Source organism: Metopolophium dirhodum, chromosome 1, assembly GCF_019925205.1.
Source record: "Metopolophium dirhodum isolate CAU chromosome 1, ASM1992520v1, whole genome shotgun sequence".
Classification (NCBI taxonomy): Eukaryota; Metazoa; Arthropoda; class Insecta; order Hemiptera; family Aphididae; genus Metopolophium; species Metopolophium dirhodum.
The window spans coordinates 72,828,944-72,850,982 of NC_083560.1; the positions used below are offsets into that span (position 1 = coordinate 72,828,944).

General features: G+C 28.1%; 1 protein-coding gene and 1 long non-coding RNA gene across 4 annotated transcripts in view; one reads left to right on the top strand and one right to left on the bottom strand.

The window, feature by feature from the left end:
- LOC132935308 (transcription factor glial cells missing-like) overlaps nt 1-4,396 on the top strand; it is an 18,057-nt gene extending 13,661 nt beyond the window's left edge. For both annotated transcript variants that reach the window (XM_061001810.1, XM_061001811.1), the window contains exons 5-6: nt 452-563; nt 1,896-4,396. In XM_061001810.1, coding sequence (XP_060857793.1) covers nt 452-563; nt 1,896-2,995 — 1,212 coding nt within the window. In that variant the 3' untranslated portion in view covers nt 2,996-4,396. The remainder of the gene's footprint in view (nt 1-451; nt 564-1,895) is intronic.
- On the bottom strand, nt 3,646-21,918 carry LOC132935310 (uncharacterized). Of its 2 annotated transcripts, none has more exons than XR_009663209.1 (3): nt 21,227-21,918; nt 3,859-4,028; nt 3,646-3,783 (listed from the first exon to the last, which is right to left on the bottom strand). It is a non-coding gene; the product is annotated as an uncharacterized LOC132935310 (long non-coding RNA). The 2 variants fall into 2 exon arrangements; XR_009663208.1 differs by lacking the exon at nt 21,227-21,918 and adding an exon at nt 10,984-11,289.
- Between the last annotated feature and the right edge of the window lie 121 nt (nt 21,919-22,039).

Sequence of the window (22,039 nt, forward strand, 5' to 3'; positions counted from 1 at the left end):
AACATAAACTTATTTAACTCAAATAAAGTGCACAATATTCAGGTATAACTTTGAATACAGTAATAATAATTATTGAAAATGTAAACTGTAAAAAATTTAATTCGTCAACTGTGTTTACATAGATAAGATATAGTGTTCAACGTTGAAACTATATGACAGACATTTGAATTACTTATAAAAAAAGATATTTGGTATGGATACACATTATTAGTTTAATTAACTACTAACAGACTTTGTATATGAATATATCCAGTGACATTATAATCTAATAGTATCTTAAACATATAATATAATAATAATTAATAGTAACATACTATTATAATCTATAATTTATATAATAAAAAAGAACCACTGATAATAAAAAACTTAGATTTTAATTTAGTTTTTGTAGAATCTGATAATTTAAACAATCGTATTTTTTCAATGAAATTAATTAAAATTTTTTTTTCAGGTATTAAATTTAAAAAATCAAAAGCAGAAAGCCATCAGTAATGTAAATCGCAAACAACAGTATTTAAGTACACAACTAACTCAAGAGCTGATTTCCGAGAACCGAAGTATAAGTAAGTCGGTGATAATATTTTTTTTTTGTAGGTACACGATACAAAGTGTGATTTGTAGACTATATTGTACACTATTTAAGACTTAACCTAAAGTAGTAAAGTATAAAAATATAAAATTATTTTATTCGTCAAGTATGTTTTTAAACGACACGGGAAGTATATTTAAATTTTAAGTTGTGGATTTAGAATAATTTTATCGGCGGGACTTGATTTAGTCGATATCATAAATCAATAATCAATTCCAACATTTTTATATCATTGATTTTTCTAGTTTTTTCTTATATAAACAAAATAATGTAATGATTCGATAAATATAGTGTTTTAGAGAAACTTCATCACTTTCGAAAACTAGATTAAAATATACATACAACGATTAGCGATGCAGAATGCATTTAAAAGAATGTATTTTATTTGCATTTATTATTCAGACAACAATACTAAATTATGTTTAATATTTCGGACTAGGTAGCAAAACACGATTGTTCACGTATAGAGAAACCTGCAGGAAAACTTGTAATATATACTGTGTTTTAGATTCTGAGCGAGTAATATGTATTGGTGCTTCAGTAATATGTGTTTTTTTTTGTGACTGTCATCTCTTTATACAGTAGGAACAGAGAGTAGTGCTTATTGCAAATTTTATATTATTAGTAAATTGGGAGGTTAAAAGTAGAAGCTGCCTGTATAGTACTTTTTAAAATAATTGGGAAAAACAAATACAATAATTAGGAAAAACGGGAATGTTGCCTGAAAACCAGATGATTATTATTATTATAAAATGAATAAATAAAACTGGATTTCAATTTTCCACAAAATATTTAAATTATAATTGTCTATACATATTTAATTTTCAAAATATATTTTATATACTCTTTTTGTGTCGTAAATTTTAAATACCTAGTCCAAAAACTACCTTTTTTAAGTTTTTCTTCAATTTTTGTTTTTGAGTAAAAAAAATTGACAATGTTTAAGACAAGGTAGAAATATAATAATTGTTTTTTTTATTAGTGCTCTCAACTTTAATTTTAAGTAATATTGAGACAATATAATATTTTATGTTATGTGGTTTTTGCAAGAATATGTTTACGGCACAAGTTGATATCGTATATAGTAAAAAATAATATTAAATTTTCAATGAAAAAAAAAAAACATTTTTCTCTAAAACTGCAAACTGAAATTCACAATTAGTTACTTTTGATTTATTAAAAAATTAAAATTTTGCCGATTTTTCTTTTTATTTTAAACGCCTATAATAATATTATTATAATTTATCGATAATGATATATAAATCACTATAGTGACTAACAATTTTTTTATTTTATTACTTTATAGATTCCGGTTGCTCGTGTCTTCCTTACTATTGCGTTTGCAACAACAGCCGCCTGACAGCACCCGGGCCAGAACCCGCGACCGCCATGCTCCAGCATCAGCAAGCCTCATACCCTGGCCAACACCACCATCATCATCACCACCATCGTCACCACCACCACAATAACAGCAGCAGCAGTAGTAGCAGTGAAGACGATCAACATCACAACCCTCAAGACTGGGCGACGGCGGCTGGGCTGCAAAACTATCACGTTCTGCAACAGCTTCAGTCCGAACCTCCGCCGACGTCGGCGATCGTTCAAAACATGTCCGCCGCTGACTTCGGGGGGTTCATGACCGGGCCGCAACCGGCGTCGGCCGTCTACTGTCAACCGATGCAGCAGCCCACCACCGACGGCGACGACGTGTTTCAACAGCAGCGGGTCGACCAGCGGCCACCAGGACAGGACGCTTCTTCGACTTACCACAAGTGTTCGCCGACGACCGTGTTGGATTTGGGCAGCGGCACCATACACAAGAGCCCGGGGCAGTGCAGCGGCGACAACGGCGGCGTCGGTTGGCAACACTACCAGCCCGCCGACTACCATCATCCGGCCGCGGTGCACCATCATCACGACCACCAGCAGCAGCAACAGTGCTTCCAGATGCAGCAGAGTTGCGACGGCGTCGGCTATCACCACCATGCCGGGCAGCAGATGCAGTACGCCACCATCAAGACCGAGGACGGCCCGGAATCTTTGGATTTGATGTACCCGATGGCGGTGCAGGACGTGGATTACTACGCACAGCTGTCGTCCTCTTCGTCGTCGGCGGACGCTGCGTGCCACAAGGGCAACGCAACGGTCGGCATGCACAACGACGGGTCGATGGACTTTATCGGCGTCGACGGGACGATGCCGGCCGACGTCTCCGGTTCGCAGCAAGTCGACTACATGGTCCTCGATCCCACCAAGCTGTTGTTGACCAACAACAACTTTTACATGGACGCTTACTGTGGCAGCGGCGGAACGGAGACCAACAATAACAACGACAACGACCACACGGCCGCAGCCGCGTTCAACGAATTCCAACTGAACGCCGCCGACATCCATTGGTCGCAATGAATTCACCGACGCCACTATACGACTGTACATACGAATACTATGCATTGAGCGAATGGCGAAGAAATTTCATATTTTGAACCTTCGTCACATGGTGTGTACCGCTGTATGTATATAAATGTATATAAAAAAAAAAGATGTATTTTGTAATTAATTTGTTTGAGAGCGTGAAATTTTGTGAAATGTTAGTAATATTAGGAATTTAAGCAGTAATTTATTTTTTTTTCATTCTCAGTTTATTAATTGTACTTTAACTTTTTTTTTTCTTTTTTATTAATTTTCTTTTTTATAGTTAACGCATTTAATCCAAAGGTGATGGATTGTTAATAATTTGATAATTCTTATTGACCTGTAAACGTCACTAAATAACGGGTACAACGTCGTCATATTATACGTACCTACTACGAAACATATTTTAATTTTCCCTTTAACGGTCCGATTTTCATGATAAAATTAATTTAAGATAACTATATTATTACCTGTTTGTAAAAAATTGTTCACTATTTGTCTTTTCTATTTTTTTTTTTTTTTTTGTTGGTTTTTATTTTTGTCAAAAGGATAACTGGCTTTTTTTATTCTTATTCTTATTCTTATTCTTATTATTATTCTTATTATTACATCGCTTATTGAATGAAAGTTCTTTATAATACGTACATGGCCGATAGTTTTTTTTTTCGATACTTTGACTACGTGTACCTGTTGGTTGGTTGAAGCGTTTGATTTTTACTCCATTGCGAATGGAACCTCTTTTTATGCGATACCAAAATAAGTACGAACAGTTCGGTCGAACTCTGTAAAAAATAATAATCGGATACATTAAAAAATTACCAGCTGTGTAAAAAAAAGAAACTAAAAAAGTCGCGTACTTTAGATATTTTCCCACGAAATGTTTGAAATAGATAACAGCCCGTTCTTCAAAACACACGCCCCTCAAATTGTTCGGTTTAACCAATTATTAGACGCAGTCTTCGAGACTTAGTAAAATATTATATTGTGTTTCCATGACCAGACTTGAAAATGAAAAGCATAACCGCACCTGCAATTTAAAGTATAATATACTTAGTACTTGTGAATAAATATCGAATGTATTGTAATAAAATTGTTTTTATGTTATGATTATCTATTTTATAATATTGTTATATGACTGGTTAGTTTTAAAAGGTGTGACTCGTGAAAAGCATACAATCTTACCTAATATAGAAATACACACACACACACTATGCTCGGCAGACTCGAGTTACTTATAAATTTGTAGTTGAAAACAAGACCATTGTTCTAAGTTAAAAATTGTGTAATATTATATGAATTGTATTTAAAACAGACATTTGTAAATTGTATATTTGACACGTGTATTGAAGCGATTGTGTTTAAAATACCAATAAATAAATTTGATTGAAAATAATAGTTGTTGAATTTAATATTTTATTCATACTGAAATAGTTTACAATGATGTACCTACCTATTTTATGTTGGTACTTCCTTTCTGTCGAAATAGGTTATTTTTATATAATAATATTCAATAACTTATAATTTACAAGACGGCATGTCTGGGAATGAGTTAAAATCGTACAGTAAGTATGTTTATTTCTGCGAGTCTAATATGGAAAAATTAATACACGATTAGTTTCAAAATCAGCAGAATATTTCGGGACACATTTTGATATTTTCGAGAAAAATTTAATTGTAGGGTTTAATAATTTAATTTTAATTTATACTGTGGTTCTACGAAAACTTATAATTAATAATAATAATGAATCTGAAATACCTAGGTTCATGGCTCAAATATACCTATGGTTATATTATTATAAAGGTTTTATTTATGTTTGAATATTTCTCGCCATCGGTTAACAGAAATAGATTGCAAATGTTAAATGCTTTTTCGAATAAAAATAATAAGCTAGGATTAATTAAATGTTAATAGTCTTCAAATAAATCAATATTATTTGTCATTAGAAATTACCTCATGACTTGTAATAGAATATAAAAATATTGCAGAATAATGTGTATATCTATTATCCAGTGTCGCACTACCGGGTGTGCTAAAATTAATTTTACAACCATGGCTGTAGAAGTGTTCTTTAATATTTAAGTAAAATAAAGGCATGACAAATTAAGCTTGAACATAATATTATTATAAAATGTTACAGTGAAATAAGTAACATTTTTCAATAGAGAACTATTCTTTTCGAAATTATAAAAAATATTTATTTTTTCTTTTTTAAACATATTTGGTCATAGGATAAGCATGATTTTTGATTACACACAGAAAATATCGATAATGAATGACTTATCAACCAAGGTTTATGAATTACTATAATAATAATGTTAATTGGAGAGCGATAATCCAAAACGTGGTATTGCCAAAAATCAAAATTTTCACTAATTAAGAAAAAGTATATCACGTTTTATGACATGAATTGACACTTGTTATTGGTTAAATCAAATGTGAAAAAGTTGGGTAAGTGGATGTCGCTCTGCTGTACAGTAGGTTACAAGTGGGTCACTGTAATGGATGGTGTTAAATTTTAATTCAATGATATAATATCATTGTATAAGAAAAACGTCAGCCTGCTATGATATTACCAAGTATATTTGATATTATTGTGAATATAGTAATTCATATATAACCTATTTACGTGGAGCCTTGTTTTCAATTTTCAATCCTTAGCTATAAAAGTTGAACATTTTATACATTTTTAAGTACAAAATAATTATTAAATTATAAATTTGATAAATTTTGTCAACATTTGAACTTTAAATACTTATAAAAAAAAAATTGTGCCTATGTATTTTTAATATTTTTCATTTTTCGTATTATTAATATTTAATATTTTAAATTTTCTCGCTTTTTTACCCAACAAATAAAATTTTATTGATATTTATAGAAAAAAAAAACTAAAAAAATTGAAAACTGACCATGTCCGTAAACAGCTCAAAAAGAGTCAAATTATTTTTTAAATTTTATCGTGTATAGAAAATACTAATACAAACATTCAGTGAAATTTTAAAGTATCTACAGTCATACGTTTTTAAATTACAACAAAATAAGAAATTCGTTACATAGGATATCGAGTGAATATCAAATGTTGTAAAAATATGAATTTCAAACGCTCATAAAAATTTAATTTGACTTTCTTGTAGACATTTTTTTTTTTTGATAAAAGTAGACAAACTTATGGATAATCTTGTATTACATTTTCAAATCTTAGATTTAAAAAGAAAATTTTTTATGAATTCTCAACTCAAAATAATTTACTTATTTTGTGATTTTTCCGTATTTTGTCAAGATTTGAACTTTAAATGCTTATAAATAAAAACTGTGACTAAGGATTTATTAATATTTTTTAAATATCATAGTAACAATATAGTAGGAGCCTTGTATTAAATTTCCAAGCTTTTTTACCCAACAAATAAAGTTTTATTGACATACATAGAAAAAAAAACTAAAAAAAATGGAAACTGAAAATGCCCGTAAACAGCTCAAAATAAGTCAAAATATTTTGAAAATGTTATGGTGTATAGAAAATGCTAATATAAATATTCAGTCAAAATTTCATTTACCTACGGTCATTTGTTTTAGAGTTGCAACAAAAACCAAAATCGATTTTCTCAAAAACAGATTTTGCGTAAAAATTCCCGTGTTTCCCTAATTTTTCTTTTGTTTTTCACGTCGCTTTAGAAAACTACTGAGAAATGTAAACTTTTGACCTCCCAAAGTACCAACTAGATTCACTTTCCTATCAGAAAAGTTACTGTTGAAGAAAATCCAAGCACTTTTACTGTCCTAAAAGGTGATGACAGACACAAAAAAAAAAAAACTAAAAAAAAAAACACACATCATTGTGAAATCAATACATTCATCGCTTCGCTCAGAATCTAGACTATTGGCGGTGTCAAAATTAATCTATTTTGAGTTTAAAACTTAGTTTTTTAAAACCGTGTTCACACTAACCTAACGAGAAATTACAATTTTTTTTTAAACTGTACGCTTCTACAGCGTGCGAAGCGCAGTTCAGCAATGTAAATAATATGTAATGATGTAATTCAGAGGCAACGTATTTTGGGTGTGTCAGAAAAACCTTTTAATTTTAAAATAGTCCCAACTGGCGTGACAAAAATATATTTTTCTATAACACATAATCAAATCTGCTGTTGGTTTTTAGTACCTATTTCTAACATAATAAATCGTACATTATAATTTATAACTTAGTAAGTAAGATCTTATTTCATACGACCAAGTTCAAACATTATACGTACCTTTATTTTTATTTAATATTACTTAGAGCAGTTAGTTATCCGTTGAATACACTTAGGTTTAAATTTTTTTCAGTGCATTTTGAACCAAATTTTCAAGTGGTAATGTATTCATAGAAAATACTAATTATTATTTACTTAATGTTGCCTACGTTTTATAACGTGCAACATTTTCGTTCAGCATAACTAATTTTATCTTGTTAGCTTTAATATCAGAATGGATTGACCTGTTATTATCACATTGACTATCTATGTGTGTAGGTATTCTGTTATTTTACCATATTTAAATTTTTAACTTATGACCATTTTAAAATTGTAATATTTTACATAAGTAAGTATTCCAATCGAGTAAAAAACAAATAACACCTGACGAAAAATTAGCAGTTAATTTGAGGTAAATACTTTATACTTATAATAATTTTAACGTGTAACTTATTTTCAATTTATGGAATACTTTTATTACTATTTGAATATAAAAATAAATTGTATACTTCAAAATAGTTTGTTGTTATAAAATGCCGTACTCTTATAATAATAGTACCTAGTTACAAACAATTAAGTTATTATCCATACCTTCATTATTTACACCTAGGTATGTTTCTAAATATCAAGTATACAATTTCAAATTTAAGTTTATTTTATGTAATGCCAAGTGCACACTAAATACTAATGCAGTGAAAAAAACTGCCACAGCTGCATGCACACTGAAAATTGCAATAACCTTTTCAGTTTTTCACCCGTTTCGCACTGCATCCGCAATGCTTTGCCCGCCCTAAGTCGTAGGTATCTTGCAAATGGAGAACCGTTTAGATCACCGTCATTCGCATTTAGAATTTCATATATAGTTATATCGGTTTAATGATCAAAATTACTCTGTGAGCTTTAGAGAAATATTTAACGCCTACCTATACAACACATGCGGGTAAGGAATCCTCTTAACAACAAAGCAAATTCTAAGTATTAACTTAAGAAAATAATACTAATTACTAAGTAAATGCTAAGAATTCACAACTTTCTTTGTCATATTATCAAGGAGGTTAAACAATATTTTTGTATTACCTATCACTTACATGCACCCATAATCATAACGTTTTAATAAATTATAATATAAATATATTATATGATAGTGTGATAATATTGTTGTGCACAGGGTTGGGCACTTTTCAATTACAGTAATTCAATTACTTAAGTAATTTGTAATTGGTATAAAGAATCACAATTTTTCAATGATAAAAATTTAGAATTTAGGTTTTTCTACAATGTAAAATATATAATATATATATAAATTATACAGCATAAGTTATCGAACATTCGGCACCGATACTAAAAGATAATTTTATGATGAACATTACTACAAAATACAGATAATATAGACATGTAGACAGATATAATATTATACATTATCTTAATTGTCCATGTTATATGTATAAATCGACAATCGTACTGTACGATGTACAAATTGTACACTTCGTGTCTACAGGCTTTAGTAACCATCTCAATTGTCATCCGTCACTGGATAACGTCTTTAAAATTGATAATTATTTTACTTTTTCCTTATTTATTAATAAGTTAAATATTACTAAAATAAACGCCGATGAATTTTCTCAAAAAAATATCAACCATCCAATTATTTATTAATTATAATACTAATATTTGTTCGTCAGCACCGGTAGAGAGATGGTTTTCATTTGCTGGCTTTGTAATGGCACCTACTCGTTCCCGGTTGTCTGACGAACGATTCGAAAAACTTGTATTTTTAAAAGGTAATCAAAATTACGGGATTATCTAATTTTTCTATGAACCTATATTTTTTTAATGTTTTTTTTGTTTTTTTGATTTAATTTATACACTTTTTTATACAATAATATTAATAACTAATATAATTGTAATACAATTTTTAAATGTAATTGGTAATTGTAAGTAATTCAATTATGTAATTTGTAATTTGTAATTAATTACTGGTATTTTGAGTAATTTGTAATTAATTACTTTTTTTTGATAATTTGCCCATCCCTGATTGCGCACTTATGCCCTTCAAGTTAAAACTTTTCAAACTTATTAACTGATATATTATTAAATATTAGAAATTATTAATTGAACAAGAAGCTATGATCATAAAACACGACTGGAAGAATCCAAACTAAATCTTTTACTAGTTCAAATCAGTGCATTTATTTTTTAATTCAAGCATTGGTTTTACTATATTATGCTAAAGAAAATATAATTATTAGATGAAAATTACCAAGACTGCTAATTCAAGTCAATTTAATTTGATTAGTTAAATATTTTATTATATTATAAATACATAATTTAAAGATTATTAGTGTTGATTGTATTATTGCATATTAATATATTATACTAATAAGTTAAGATGACGCATTGATGCCACAGCTGAATTTTAGTTTAAAAGGCCTTAAAAGTCTTAACAAAATTAAAGTTAGTATACGTTGTCCGATTTTTATTCTGAAAATCCCGAACTTGCCAGAAAATTGTCTATAGATCGTACGGAACACTTTATAAAAATGAAAACTCATACTATTGTAAACTGTATTTAATTATTTAAAAATGAAATTGATTAAAAATTGCCTAAATGTTGCCCCTTAAATAATAGCCGTAGCGAGGCCCCTTAACGAAATTAACAATAATATCATTAGTGACCAAAATAAATGTATTAATATACACGTGGTATTACCGTTCTTTCATCACTGTACCCTATAATAGAGTTCGACAGACGGCGATTTCTTAGAATAGGTATTTACTATATTGGGCTGAATCATGGACATAAATTATAAATTAACAGAGAAGGAATTTATATATTTTATTTTTTATTTGAAAAATCCAAATTATTTAAATTCTCAGGTGGTGCATTTGCATTTTCATTTGCCCCCTTATCGGACGTGCCTGTTACGGCTTAAAAAATGTTATTACATCCTAGATTTTATGTCGTGTTATAAACCCATAAGTGAACGCTTATATAGTGTACTGTTTTCAATGTTTTTGTATGAATTTATTAGAGATTCTATATAGGTACATAAGTATATTAAGTCGTAAACGTTAAATATTTTTCCTATACAACCAAGTAAAAAGATTAATGAATACAAAATATATTTTGACAACATTTTAATCAGACCACTGGTCTGTAAGGTACCTACTTGAAAAATCTTTCTCTTTTATAGTAATTTTGTAGATTCAGCGTGCATAATATGAAATATTTTAAAATGTTAAGAGATCTTAGCTCACTTACAATAATGTAAAATGTAAGTAATGTATGTAAAATATTACAAAATATCCGTGACAATCCTTGACGTACAGTAAATTGCCAATATTCAAAATTGTCTGTACAAGGAGCCTTAAAGATAATACAATTGAGGATGGATTCTGATCTGGTTGTTCGGGGTTAGAAAAATCAAATCAAATTGCAGAATAAATATTTTGCATTTCGAATGTCAAATTAATTGTTCTATAAATTTACAACTATAGTAGTAATACCGTACCAACACGTTATTATTTCCCCGCTCGACTTCATTATATTATTATTTTAAACCGCTCGGCACCTAAACCGAAATTAACGCAATGGCATACACGTACCTATATGATAAAATATAATACAGTGTCATCACTGTCATTGTTCAATAATTATTATTTCTACGTCGATAACAATGTTGTAACAATATAATAATATGTGGATAATATATGACGCATAATTTATTAGTATACTATTATAATGTGGTACTCACTTAGTATTGTGCGTACAAACGCGTAGGCATGAGTATAATGCCCATCCGGCTCGCATAACATAATAATGCCGTGTGCGCGCGTTCGGTGTTTTCGGGAAATTCTTTTCGGAAACGTTTCCTGGACGAACAGAAAAATTGTGTTGAAAAAAATTTAGCGAACAAAATCGACGGCGAGCCGAATAATAGATTTCGGAATCCCGGCGGTCTTGTGCGTTTGTGAGCCATCGCGGTGCGGTGAGTGGAGTAGTAGACGTTCGTCTCGGAAACATTAAGCTAAACTACCTACGATGCAATGTCTAATCAGTAATCGGAACGAAAATTAAATTTTTTTTTCGTTGTCTACAACGCGCGTACAGCCAATAAGCGCAAGTATATTATTATTAATACGTATATTATTATCAATAATATTATTATTGTCGTTTGAGTGTCAGCAACCATGTAGTATATGTACGGTCGAGCCGCAGCTATTTAGATAAAAATGTGAAAAATGAACAAATGTCTAATACAAAATTACTAATTGGCCGTATTTGATAGGTATTTCTATCTATTTTTACAATAGTTTGCCACGAGACACGCGTACAGTGCCGTTCTAATGGATTTCGGGGCCTGGTGCAGAATTTTGCGGGGCCCCATTATATTTATTTTATTTTCTCGCGGACTTGCTTTATTTTTATATAATTATTTATAAACTTGTTAGAAAGTCTTGTTAGAAATCTAAATTTATATGCATAAACTAATAAAATCCAATTTGTATTTTTATATTAGACAAAAAATGAGTGGATACCTAGAAACCATTTCAAGAAGTCATTTCAAAGTAAAATCACCCATCACAAAAAAGATAGAGAATAATATTTTAGACGGAATGACATATCGATTTTATATTTTATTGTTATTTGACTTTGTTTCGACTTTCAAAATAAACAAAAAAAATGTTGTAAATTTAAATTATGTTCCTGCCCAAAAATGTTAAATTCTGCTACTTTATAATATTATATTAAATATCCTATTTGCTCATTGTACATAATGTTGTATAGATTGTAAATTACTTAAATGAATAAAAAAAAAAATTATGTTTAAATAGTTTTGAAACAATATTTTGAGAAATCGGTATGTCATTCCGTCAAAAATATTATTCTCTATCTTTTTTGTAATGAGTGATTTTACTCTAAGATTACTTAAAAACATAGAAAAACGATTCTGCGTAAATGCATTTTGTCACGCAAATGCAATATGTTGCGCGTGGGCTAGAGACAGAAAACAAATAGTGCGTTGACATCCTCTTAATAAAATTTAGTAATGATGTGTTCATATAATGTTTATTACAAATGTAGAAATGTAGAATACAAACACCTATAATGTATTACCATTAAGTTTATATATCTCTCTTTGTTTTCTTTTTAATCTTTCTACATAATTATGGTTATAAGCTTGTACATATTGTAATAATTTACCCCTAAAAGGGATTCGATACCGTGATTTTCTGTTTTTGTCTAACACACACACGACATAGGATTTTAGGCGGATTCTTTGCCAAACATACCAATTGATCTAATGAAGCGATAAGAATTCTGAAAACAGATTTTAATTCGTCGTCAAGTAATTTTAACATTTCCAAAAATTGTTTTATTTCAATTTTCGGAAATGTTAAAATCAAAAAAGCAAAATTGAGGGAAAGTAGATTTCAAGTAGACTTGACGACGAATTAAAATCTGTTTTCAGAATTCTTATCGCTTCATTAGATCAATTGGTATGTTTGGCAAAGAATCCGTCTAAAATCCTATGTCGCGCGAGTGTTAGACAAAGACAGAAAATCACCGGGTGGAATCCCCTTAAGGTAACAATAATTAAATATTGTAGCCAATGGCCTAAGTCACCGGGGCAGTTATTACCGATAAAAAAAATATATATATACGACATGAAATATAAGATGTGTTCAGTGTTTTTCTAAATAAATGCCTGTGAAAAAAAATATAACCATCGGCCTTGTTTTTAAAATTTGGGTAAGAATGATTTTAATGATTCTAACATAAAACAAAATGCTGTAATCCATGGATTTATGTGAAATTTGGTTTGATACAAAATAATATTAATTTTTTTAAATACTAATTTCGGATATTTATAGAGTAAAGAGATGCACTTAACGTATCTAATTGTGATGTGTATTATTATGTGCGCTAAATTATACGTGTTAGCGTGTACCACTAGCTATCGTGGATATGCGGACGTATATTCATTTCACTTTAAAGAATATTAATTATTGTGGATATTATTGCCAGAGAGAATATATTATTATCATGATGAACGAGATTATTATTACTAAAGAATATTCTCATCTTCAATCGCATTGTATTAGTAGTTTATTTAATACCAAAATATTTTCTATTTTGGAAAATGAAAAAAATAAAAAAATGACAAGATTTTATAGGTACTTTGGGAGTTGGGCTAAATCGACGAAAACAATTAATTTACCGTTTGTTTATACCCTGTTTTCGGGAGTAAATACCTCCTATATAACTTAATGAAATCTCCTCCCATCTACATTTTATAATTTTCTGGTGTGAAGTTAAGGATACCTGTTATTTAAGATTTTACAAATAATAGACGTCTGCAATTAAAAAATGTACTGAAGATAACTTTGAAAATATATTGAAGTATTATAGCCCGTAGGGTACTCAATTACTATTTAGTTCTTAAAAGCATTTCAAATGTACGAATAAACATTAATTTCAATTTATATATTTTGTATATAATATTAATTTTAAACAAGTCATTATAATCATTGTTATTTGTTACACTTTGAGTATTAATTGTCCATCTAGGATCCGTCATATCGGCTTTATGGATACCTAATAGTAACACTATAATTTTGAAATACAAAATAATTATAAAATCAAAATAAAATAACCTGAAGTAAAAATAAAGTATTTAACACGAGTATGTGACCAATATACTACCCTGATAAGCAAAAGTGCCGTAAAAACCAAATTATTGGTTTTGATTTTATTATACCTTTACTATTTGTTAGTCTATTTGATTTAGTATAAAACATATCCACATTTATAGTTTTTTTGACGAGGAATGCAATGAAATAATAATTTAAAAGTGTTATTCGCTTATTATACGAATAAAAGTTACTTTTATGTTATTACTTAGCAATTTAAGCTGTTAATACTTTTATGTATTAAGGATAAACGCCGTAAGTAAATTTTACGGCATTATTGCTTAGTAATAATAAATCGTCTAAAATGTATTTATTAGAGTAAAATGCTGTACATAAATTTATATAAATAAATCAAGTATATAATATAGGTAGGTACCTATAAGTAATGAGTATTTTATGACCAGTGTTTGGAAATGTCACTTAAAAACTGAATTAGTCCATGTTCACATTCATTATGTTTTCAAAAAAACACGTTCTTTGGGCCATTCGTATAATTATTATCTACAGAAATGAGACACCACGCGTATATACACAGTATACATACTATCCATAGAATATAAAATATTATGAAAATCTATATGATAAAAATTAAAAAGTACTATTAAAATTGTTTTAATATTTATATGGCGTATGATGTTGATACAAATGTGCAATTCACTAGATGAGAAAAATGAAATAATGAATTTAATTTGAACGGCCTGTCAAGTTTTCTAAAAATGTGAATTTTGTTCACGTTTGTGTCGTTCATTAGAATGAAATGATTAATTAATGTGAACGTGAACACAACGTACGCGTTCTTTCAAAACAGCAAATGCTGCTTCTATAAGTTGTAACTGCTATTTAACTGTAATGCACTTACATTTCGATTGATTTTTTTCAAACTGAAATCGAATACAAGACGACGAGGTATTACTATTTACTATATATATTATATAGTGTTATTTTGAGGTAATGACCAAATAAAATAATATTTATCTTTCCTAGGAATCGTTCAAGCAATTAATTTAAAAATCTAATATAATATTATTATTTATAATGATACCTAAATCAAATTATTAATTTTATGAAGTGAGTTGTCACACGAATATAATAATTAAAGACTGGATTTAATTGCGATTAAAATATGTACACATTGCAATGAAATTATATCAAAATTGCTGCATGAATATGTTGAAAACATTAAAGCTAGGTATATAATAAAATCATGTAATATCATATAAAAATATATATAATATAAAATTACTTACTTGAATAACACGATGGACCTTAACAAATTACAGAATTATAAAATAGTATAAAAAAAATATCATAAAAAGTATTTAAAAATTAAAACACTGTGGAACCTCGATTATCCGGGGTAATGGTGGGGAGGGGGTCACACGGATAAATGAAAACCACGGTTAATCGAGACTTTTTATAATAATGACACTTTTTATTTAATTATAATTAGAAATACATAGGTACAGTTTTATAATAATGAAATATTGAAAATTTGAATTTAATTATAATTATTCCATACATACCTACAATTTTATTATAATAAAGCAATTTTGAAATTTTTATTTAATTATGTACGACGTACCTACAATATTGCATATCTTCATATTGTTATCGTCAAAAATGGTATTAATACGTTTGTCGATATCGTGTATTATGTAATATAAAATGTTCGATTATAACTACATATATATTATCTACAGTCCATACTTATTTTTAAATTTTCGGAAGAGTGAGCACGGTCACTCGCGAACACGGATAACCGAGGTTCCACTGAATATTATTTTTCTGAATTAAAATGCTTGACTATATGTGTATTTTTGAAAATTGTATCGTCTGTTACTTAAAATATTATGTTTATATAGTGAAAAATTACTTCGACGTTGTTTCTACACTTGTGATCGGTGCATACTTAAAATAATTAAAAAATATTGGCATTATATATTTATATTATCCAAATTAACATTTTGATATCCCGCCATAACTTCAGAGTAAGTTTTAAATTTTTAATAATTTTATAGCCTTTGTTATTTTCTAACATATATAAATATTTAAATTTATCTTCCCATTAGGACATGGAATACGCTGGCCAATAAATTATTATTTATAATATCGCGACACTGCTATCGTATGACCGTATCTATAGAACGATTTTTTAGATACCTTCCAATTAGGAAAAACCATAATGTGAAAATTTACATCATATTTTTATTTTAAAATTGCTCATGTGTTAACGTGCCTTCCGATTCGGGATACATGGATAAAGTTTTATAATGTTTATTTTACTTTTTCTAAAAATTAATTTTTTTTATCAAAACTTTATACTCTGCCACTCTGGTATAGCCATTGAAGTATTGAACTATATATAATATATAATATAGTTATATATTATTATAATATATTATATACAGGGGCGGACTGGCAGGGCGGGTAAGTGGCCATACCCACCCAGGCCCTCTAGAAATTTTATGTTTGGGCCTCGAGTTATATATTTGTTATTTATTGTTTTTTCTGCGCTTTTGAAAATTACTAGGAATTTTAAATTTTGACCTCCTTAATGTACTAACAATATTCACTTTCCCGCATCGAACAAGATACTGAAATTGAAAATCGAAGCATTATTTCGACAACTAATCGTGTATACAGACATCAAAATAAAAACACACCATCATCGTAAAATCAATACATTCATCATTCCACTCAAAATATCAAATTTCAAAAAATAATTAAATGTTTTTAATTTAAATACTATTTTTAATACTAATTACTATTATTGTTAAAACAATTAATAAATTACTAAGTGTTCCAGAACTTCTACCAATAGCATCTATTGACGTGTATCATTACATAATAAATTCCAAAAATGAACCTAAAATAACTCTTATAGCCTTCGCGGCTGCAGTCGGACTGTTCCAATTGTTTTATTTTTGTAAATAGTGTTGTAATATTGTATTCCTCGTTTTCACGGTAATAATTACGGTGTGGAATTGAAAAATTATTAAAAATAACAAATATATTACTCGAGGCCCAAACATAAAATTTCTAGAGGGCCTAGGTGGGTATGGCCACTTACCCTCCCTGTCAGTCCACCCCTGAATATAATATAGTAATACAAACTGCAAATTATAATACCAGAAAAAATTTGAAAATGCACATTTGTATGAAATATAGAATTTTATGCGTGTTTTAAGGGTTTGAAATGTGCAATTAGCACCTATCTAGGTTAAATCGCATATGAATAATGAATGCACTCATATATGTTAAAACCGCAAACTTAATTATTACTCAAAAATGTATATCTATATTTTTGAGCAGAGACGGTTTGTCAGTCTAGGATATTTTGTATTGTACTTGTATTGTTTTTACTTATTATTAATACGGTAGCCACTAGCTGGTAAGTTGAATTAATGTTATAAAATTACAAATAAAATAACTAAAATCATTATTCTTGGTTATGTATATGTAATTTCGTAACAACTTAGAATAACTATAAAAAAACCTGGGTTACAGAACAACCTACTTATGTTGAACCTTGTTTTAAATTGTCAATCCTTATAGCTATAAAAGTTGAATATTTTCTAATTTTTTAACTAGAATATCATTTTTAAATTTGAAATTTGAAAAATTCATAATTCAAAATTCGAACTTTAAATGCTGATAAAAAAATATGCCTAGGTATATATTTTTAATGTTTTTCAACCGCTATCGTTAAAATAGTATATTTAATATAGCCTTGTACCTATCCAATTTTCAAGCTTTTTGACTCAACGATTACATTTTTATTGACATCTATAGAAACAATAACTAAAACCATTGCAAACTGAAAATGACCGTAAACAGCTCAAAATAAATCAAAATATTTAGACAATTTAATGATGTATAAGTATAACAAATGCTAATAAAAATATTCAGTCACAATTGCATGTATCTACGGTCATTTGTAATTTGGTTTGGAATTACACCATAAAACAAAATTTATTTTGTAAAAAACTGATTTTGTGTAAAAATTCAAGTATTTTACTTAATTTTTTTTGTTTTTTCCAGCGCATTTGAAAACTATTAATTTTAAATGTTGACCTCCCTGATACACCAACTAGATTCATTTTTCCATTGAACAAGATACTGAAGTTGAAAATCTGTGCATTATTTTGATTACTTATCGAGTACAGAGACACAAATTTACATCACTGTTAATCATTAGGTAACATTCATCCAAGGCTGGGCAAGTTAATGATTTTTTTTAACTCAGTTAAGTTAATATTATGCACCAATAATACAAAGTTAAAAGTTAATTTAACTATAGATTGACTCAGTCAAGTTAAAAGTTAATACACACTTTTTATTATAGTTAATTTGTTTATACAACGCTAGCGTACTTAATTTTTTTCCAAAACTAAATTATAGACGATAGTGTTTATACTTTATACAGTACATATTAGGAGGATTTCCATATAAGTTAGATTCAAATGATATACATTTTTAACTTTAAACAATTCACGGTAAATATTTTTTGACATTGAAAATGAAATAGGCTGAAATAGCTAGTGATATATAATAAAATTAAAAACAAAATAAATTAACTTAACTTACTTCTTATAACAAAAAATTTTTCTTTAATTTCACGTTATTTAAAAAAGATATTTACTAAGTTAACAGTAAAGTTAAGCCAAAAGTAACTAGTGAAGTTGGAAAAGTTAAAATAAAATTAACTATTTAGTATTTACTTAACTTTATTTTTTTAACTCGTTATGCCTAGCCTTGCATTCATCGCTCCGTTCAGAATCTATAGACTAAAATGAATGGAAACAATTATGTATAATAATCTATTAGTCATTAATCATAAAATTATAGACATTCAAATTTTCTAAAACAATAGAATGTAATCTGTAACTAAATATTAAATTATTTGGTATGATTGACGACTGTTATAAGAAATCCTAAATTTTTTAAAAAATGGGTAGTAAAAATAATTTTTTTTATTAATTTTTTAATACTGATTTAAAAATGTTTATTACTTATTGATAGTGGCAGAGTGGACACCGTATATGTTGTGATATACACTTAATGATTTTTTAGTTCTAATATATTAGCTTTGTTGCATCTCCGCATAAGTGAGCCTCATTTCATTATAGTAGTAGTCAATAACCCTATAATCCGGATTACACGTCATGTGGGCCTTAAACAATATATATTTTCAATAATAATACATATTTATTTAGCAAACAAACATTATATATCATACTAAAAACAGCACTAAAGAAATTTAAGTATTCATAACTGGATTTTTCACATAAATGTAGGTACTACTTACTCAAATTTCCCCCTTGATTTTAATTTTGATGAAGCACACATGAACCGTAGATTGGCAAATCGTTTACCAAATGTATAATGATCATCGACTTTTGTGAAACCAACAATTCTGGTCTCTAACTAGTTAGAAGTTACTTTTGTTGGTAACTTTTAGCTTACAGTCTAGTTAAAATTAGAATATTTAAAAAAAGTTTTTTAATAAACTATACTTATTAAAATGTAATCAATATTTTTATGTAAAATAATTTAATAACTTAAAAATTCAAAATATTTTATCTTTGGGCCATATATATTATAATTTTATTCCGGTTTTTTCTGATATAATAATAATATATATAATATAGCTATAGGTACCTAATAATAATGTTTTTGTAGTACTAACATAATTTTTTAGTAACCTAATTGGCATTTTCATAAAAAAAACATATAATTTAACAAAGTTACTATATTTCAAGACATAAAGTACATAACCACTAAGTTTTTTTTTTAAATATTCTAATTTTACCTAGTTAGAAATGATGCCCAGCAGCCCAGGCTTAAAAACTAATACATAATATGTGAACTCAATTGTTTGATGGTGGATAGGGATAATCTGTCGGGGAGATTCACATCCATAGTCATCCATTCCCCATAAAATTTAAACCTTAGTTGCACATCAATTAAATAATTAGCAATAGTAATCTAATACAATTAATACACCAAACAAATCGAAAAAATAACAATCAAGATATCGAAGTTAATGTTTGAATTTGAACTAAACATTTCTTAAAAGAAAAAAGTCATATAGATACAATCATTGTTAAGAATATTAAAATTTATTAGATCTATGTGTTTCAGTTCCCACAATACATAAAATATTTGGAAACAAGTGTGTTTCAGAAAATTAACTGGCTTAATCAAAAACTGATTTGAACACAACTCCATATTTTTAACTTTTTATTGATTTATTTTTGTTTCTATTGTGTTTATAGCTGGCATAATATTTATATTGTAGGTACTTACATAATACAAAAACTTAGAAATTTCATAACATGTATAAATATATAATCAATGATATTATATACTGTCTATACATAAAGTACATATTAGTCAATTATTATAATCTACCAACCTAATTAATATGCTTGCACATTGTGACTATAAAACATTTTGCGACAAAGATTATAAAAATATAGTCTTATTCATTTATTTATATTTCTCCATTGGTGAAATTATTAAAAACAATTAATATAAAGAATTGAATTTTCCATTATTCCAGTACCTACATAATACATACATACCTAATACCTATATGAGTAAGTACCTACTATATTATGTTAGATAAAGTTATTTTTTTCTCTTACATTTCAATACTTAATTATATTATTTATTTACATTTTTTACATATTATTTTAAGTTAATTAAGTATTATACATATTACATAAAAATTCAAAAAATACATCTTTTTGACATATCCTAACCTCCATGTAGGTAATAACCAAAAAACTCCTATAATGTAATGTTTACCTATTTCAAAAAATGTAGGGATAATTATTATGTTGTGTATCGTAGTTTGTAATGGAAGTAAACATTCGACAGTTATTGTATAAATATATAAATGTAAAATATAATGAAAACATCTATAAAATTTCTCACAAGTCGAGGCAATTTTTTTTCCATTAGCACATAGATTTAAGTTACTCATATTTCAGCAAACTTACTTATTGTTATAAATTCTTACAGATCCTAAGGGCTAAGTGTTATAAGTAATAAGTAATGATACAATTTAGTTTTTAAATTCTAGTATTGGTTTAAATTACATTGTAATTATTACAATTTAATATTATAATAATAATAATATATACCTAGGTATTCATTATACGTGAATTTTTTTCCAAGAAATGTAGCTAAAACTAGTTAACAAAGTGTCCACTAGATTACTCTAGTTCCTACACGAGTTATAATGTTATTTTTGTTAATTACCAAGCATCACAAATCAAAGTTATATTAACTCACTAGCTGATCCTGTGCACTTCATTGCCCGTTAAATGTACCAACTCTATATGACTCAAACTTTGTTCAATTCGTTATTTAATATTCGGTGTACGGTGTTCAAAATTTATCTTAAATTTCCGTTGCCCGGTATAAAAATTCTGATTCACAGCAGTACATAATCAGGTAGATTGCCTACCTGCGGTAGATCGCGGACTCCGTGTTGTTTGTACGTAAGTGTATGATTTAACTCTAAAGTATAATAGTTATACCAAGTTTATTTTGATATAATATGGCGGATTAATGTAATCAATTAATACATAGTCCTAACCTAACCTAAACGTACTAAATTCCGACGAATAAAAACCAAATTTAACTCTTTAAATTAGCCTATCTTCTTCACAGAGATCTGCACACAAACGTATATATTTTAATATAGGCTATAGCTGATCCTGCACACTTTGTGGCCCGTAAAAAATTACAACTCTTAAACAAATTGTGATTGTTTTAACTAGATTACTCTAGTTCCTACACGAGTTATAATGTTATTTTTGTTAATTACCAAGCATCACAAATCAAAGTTATATTAACTCATTAGGCATTATTCATTAATACTGTCCATGTGTTTACTGTTAACTGGACTGGCGTTTTATGCTGATTGTCCAAAAGCTAGTGAGTATATATTAAGAAACAATAAATTATACAGTTTAATACAATAGTTTTTTTAATTTAATTTTTATTTGATTCTTAAAAATGATGTAAAGTTGCTGTTGCATAACGGATAACATTGTCGCTCTAACTGCCATATACAATAAACACATAGAACTCTATGACCAC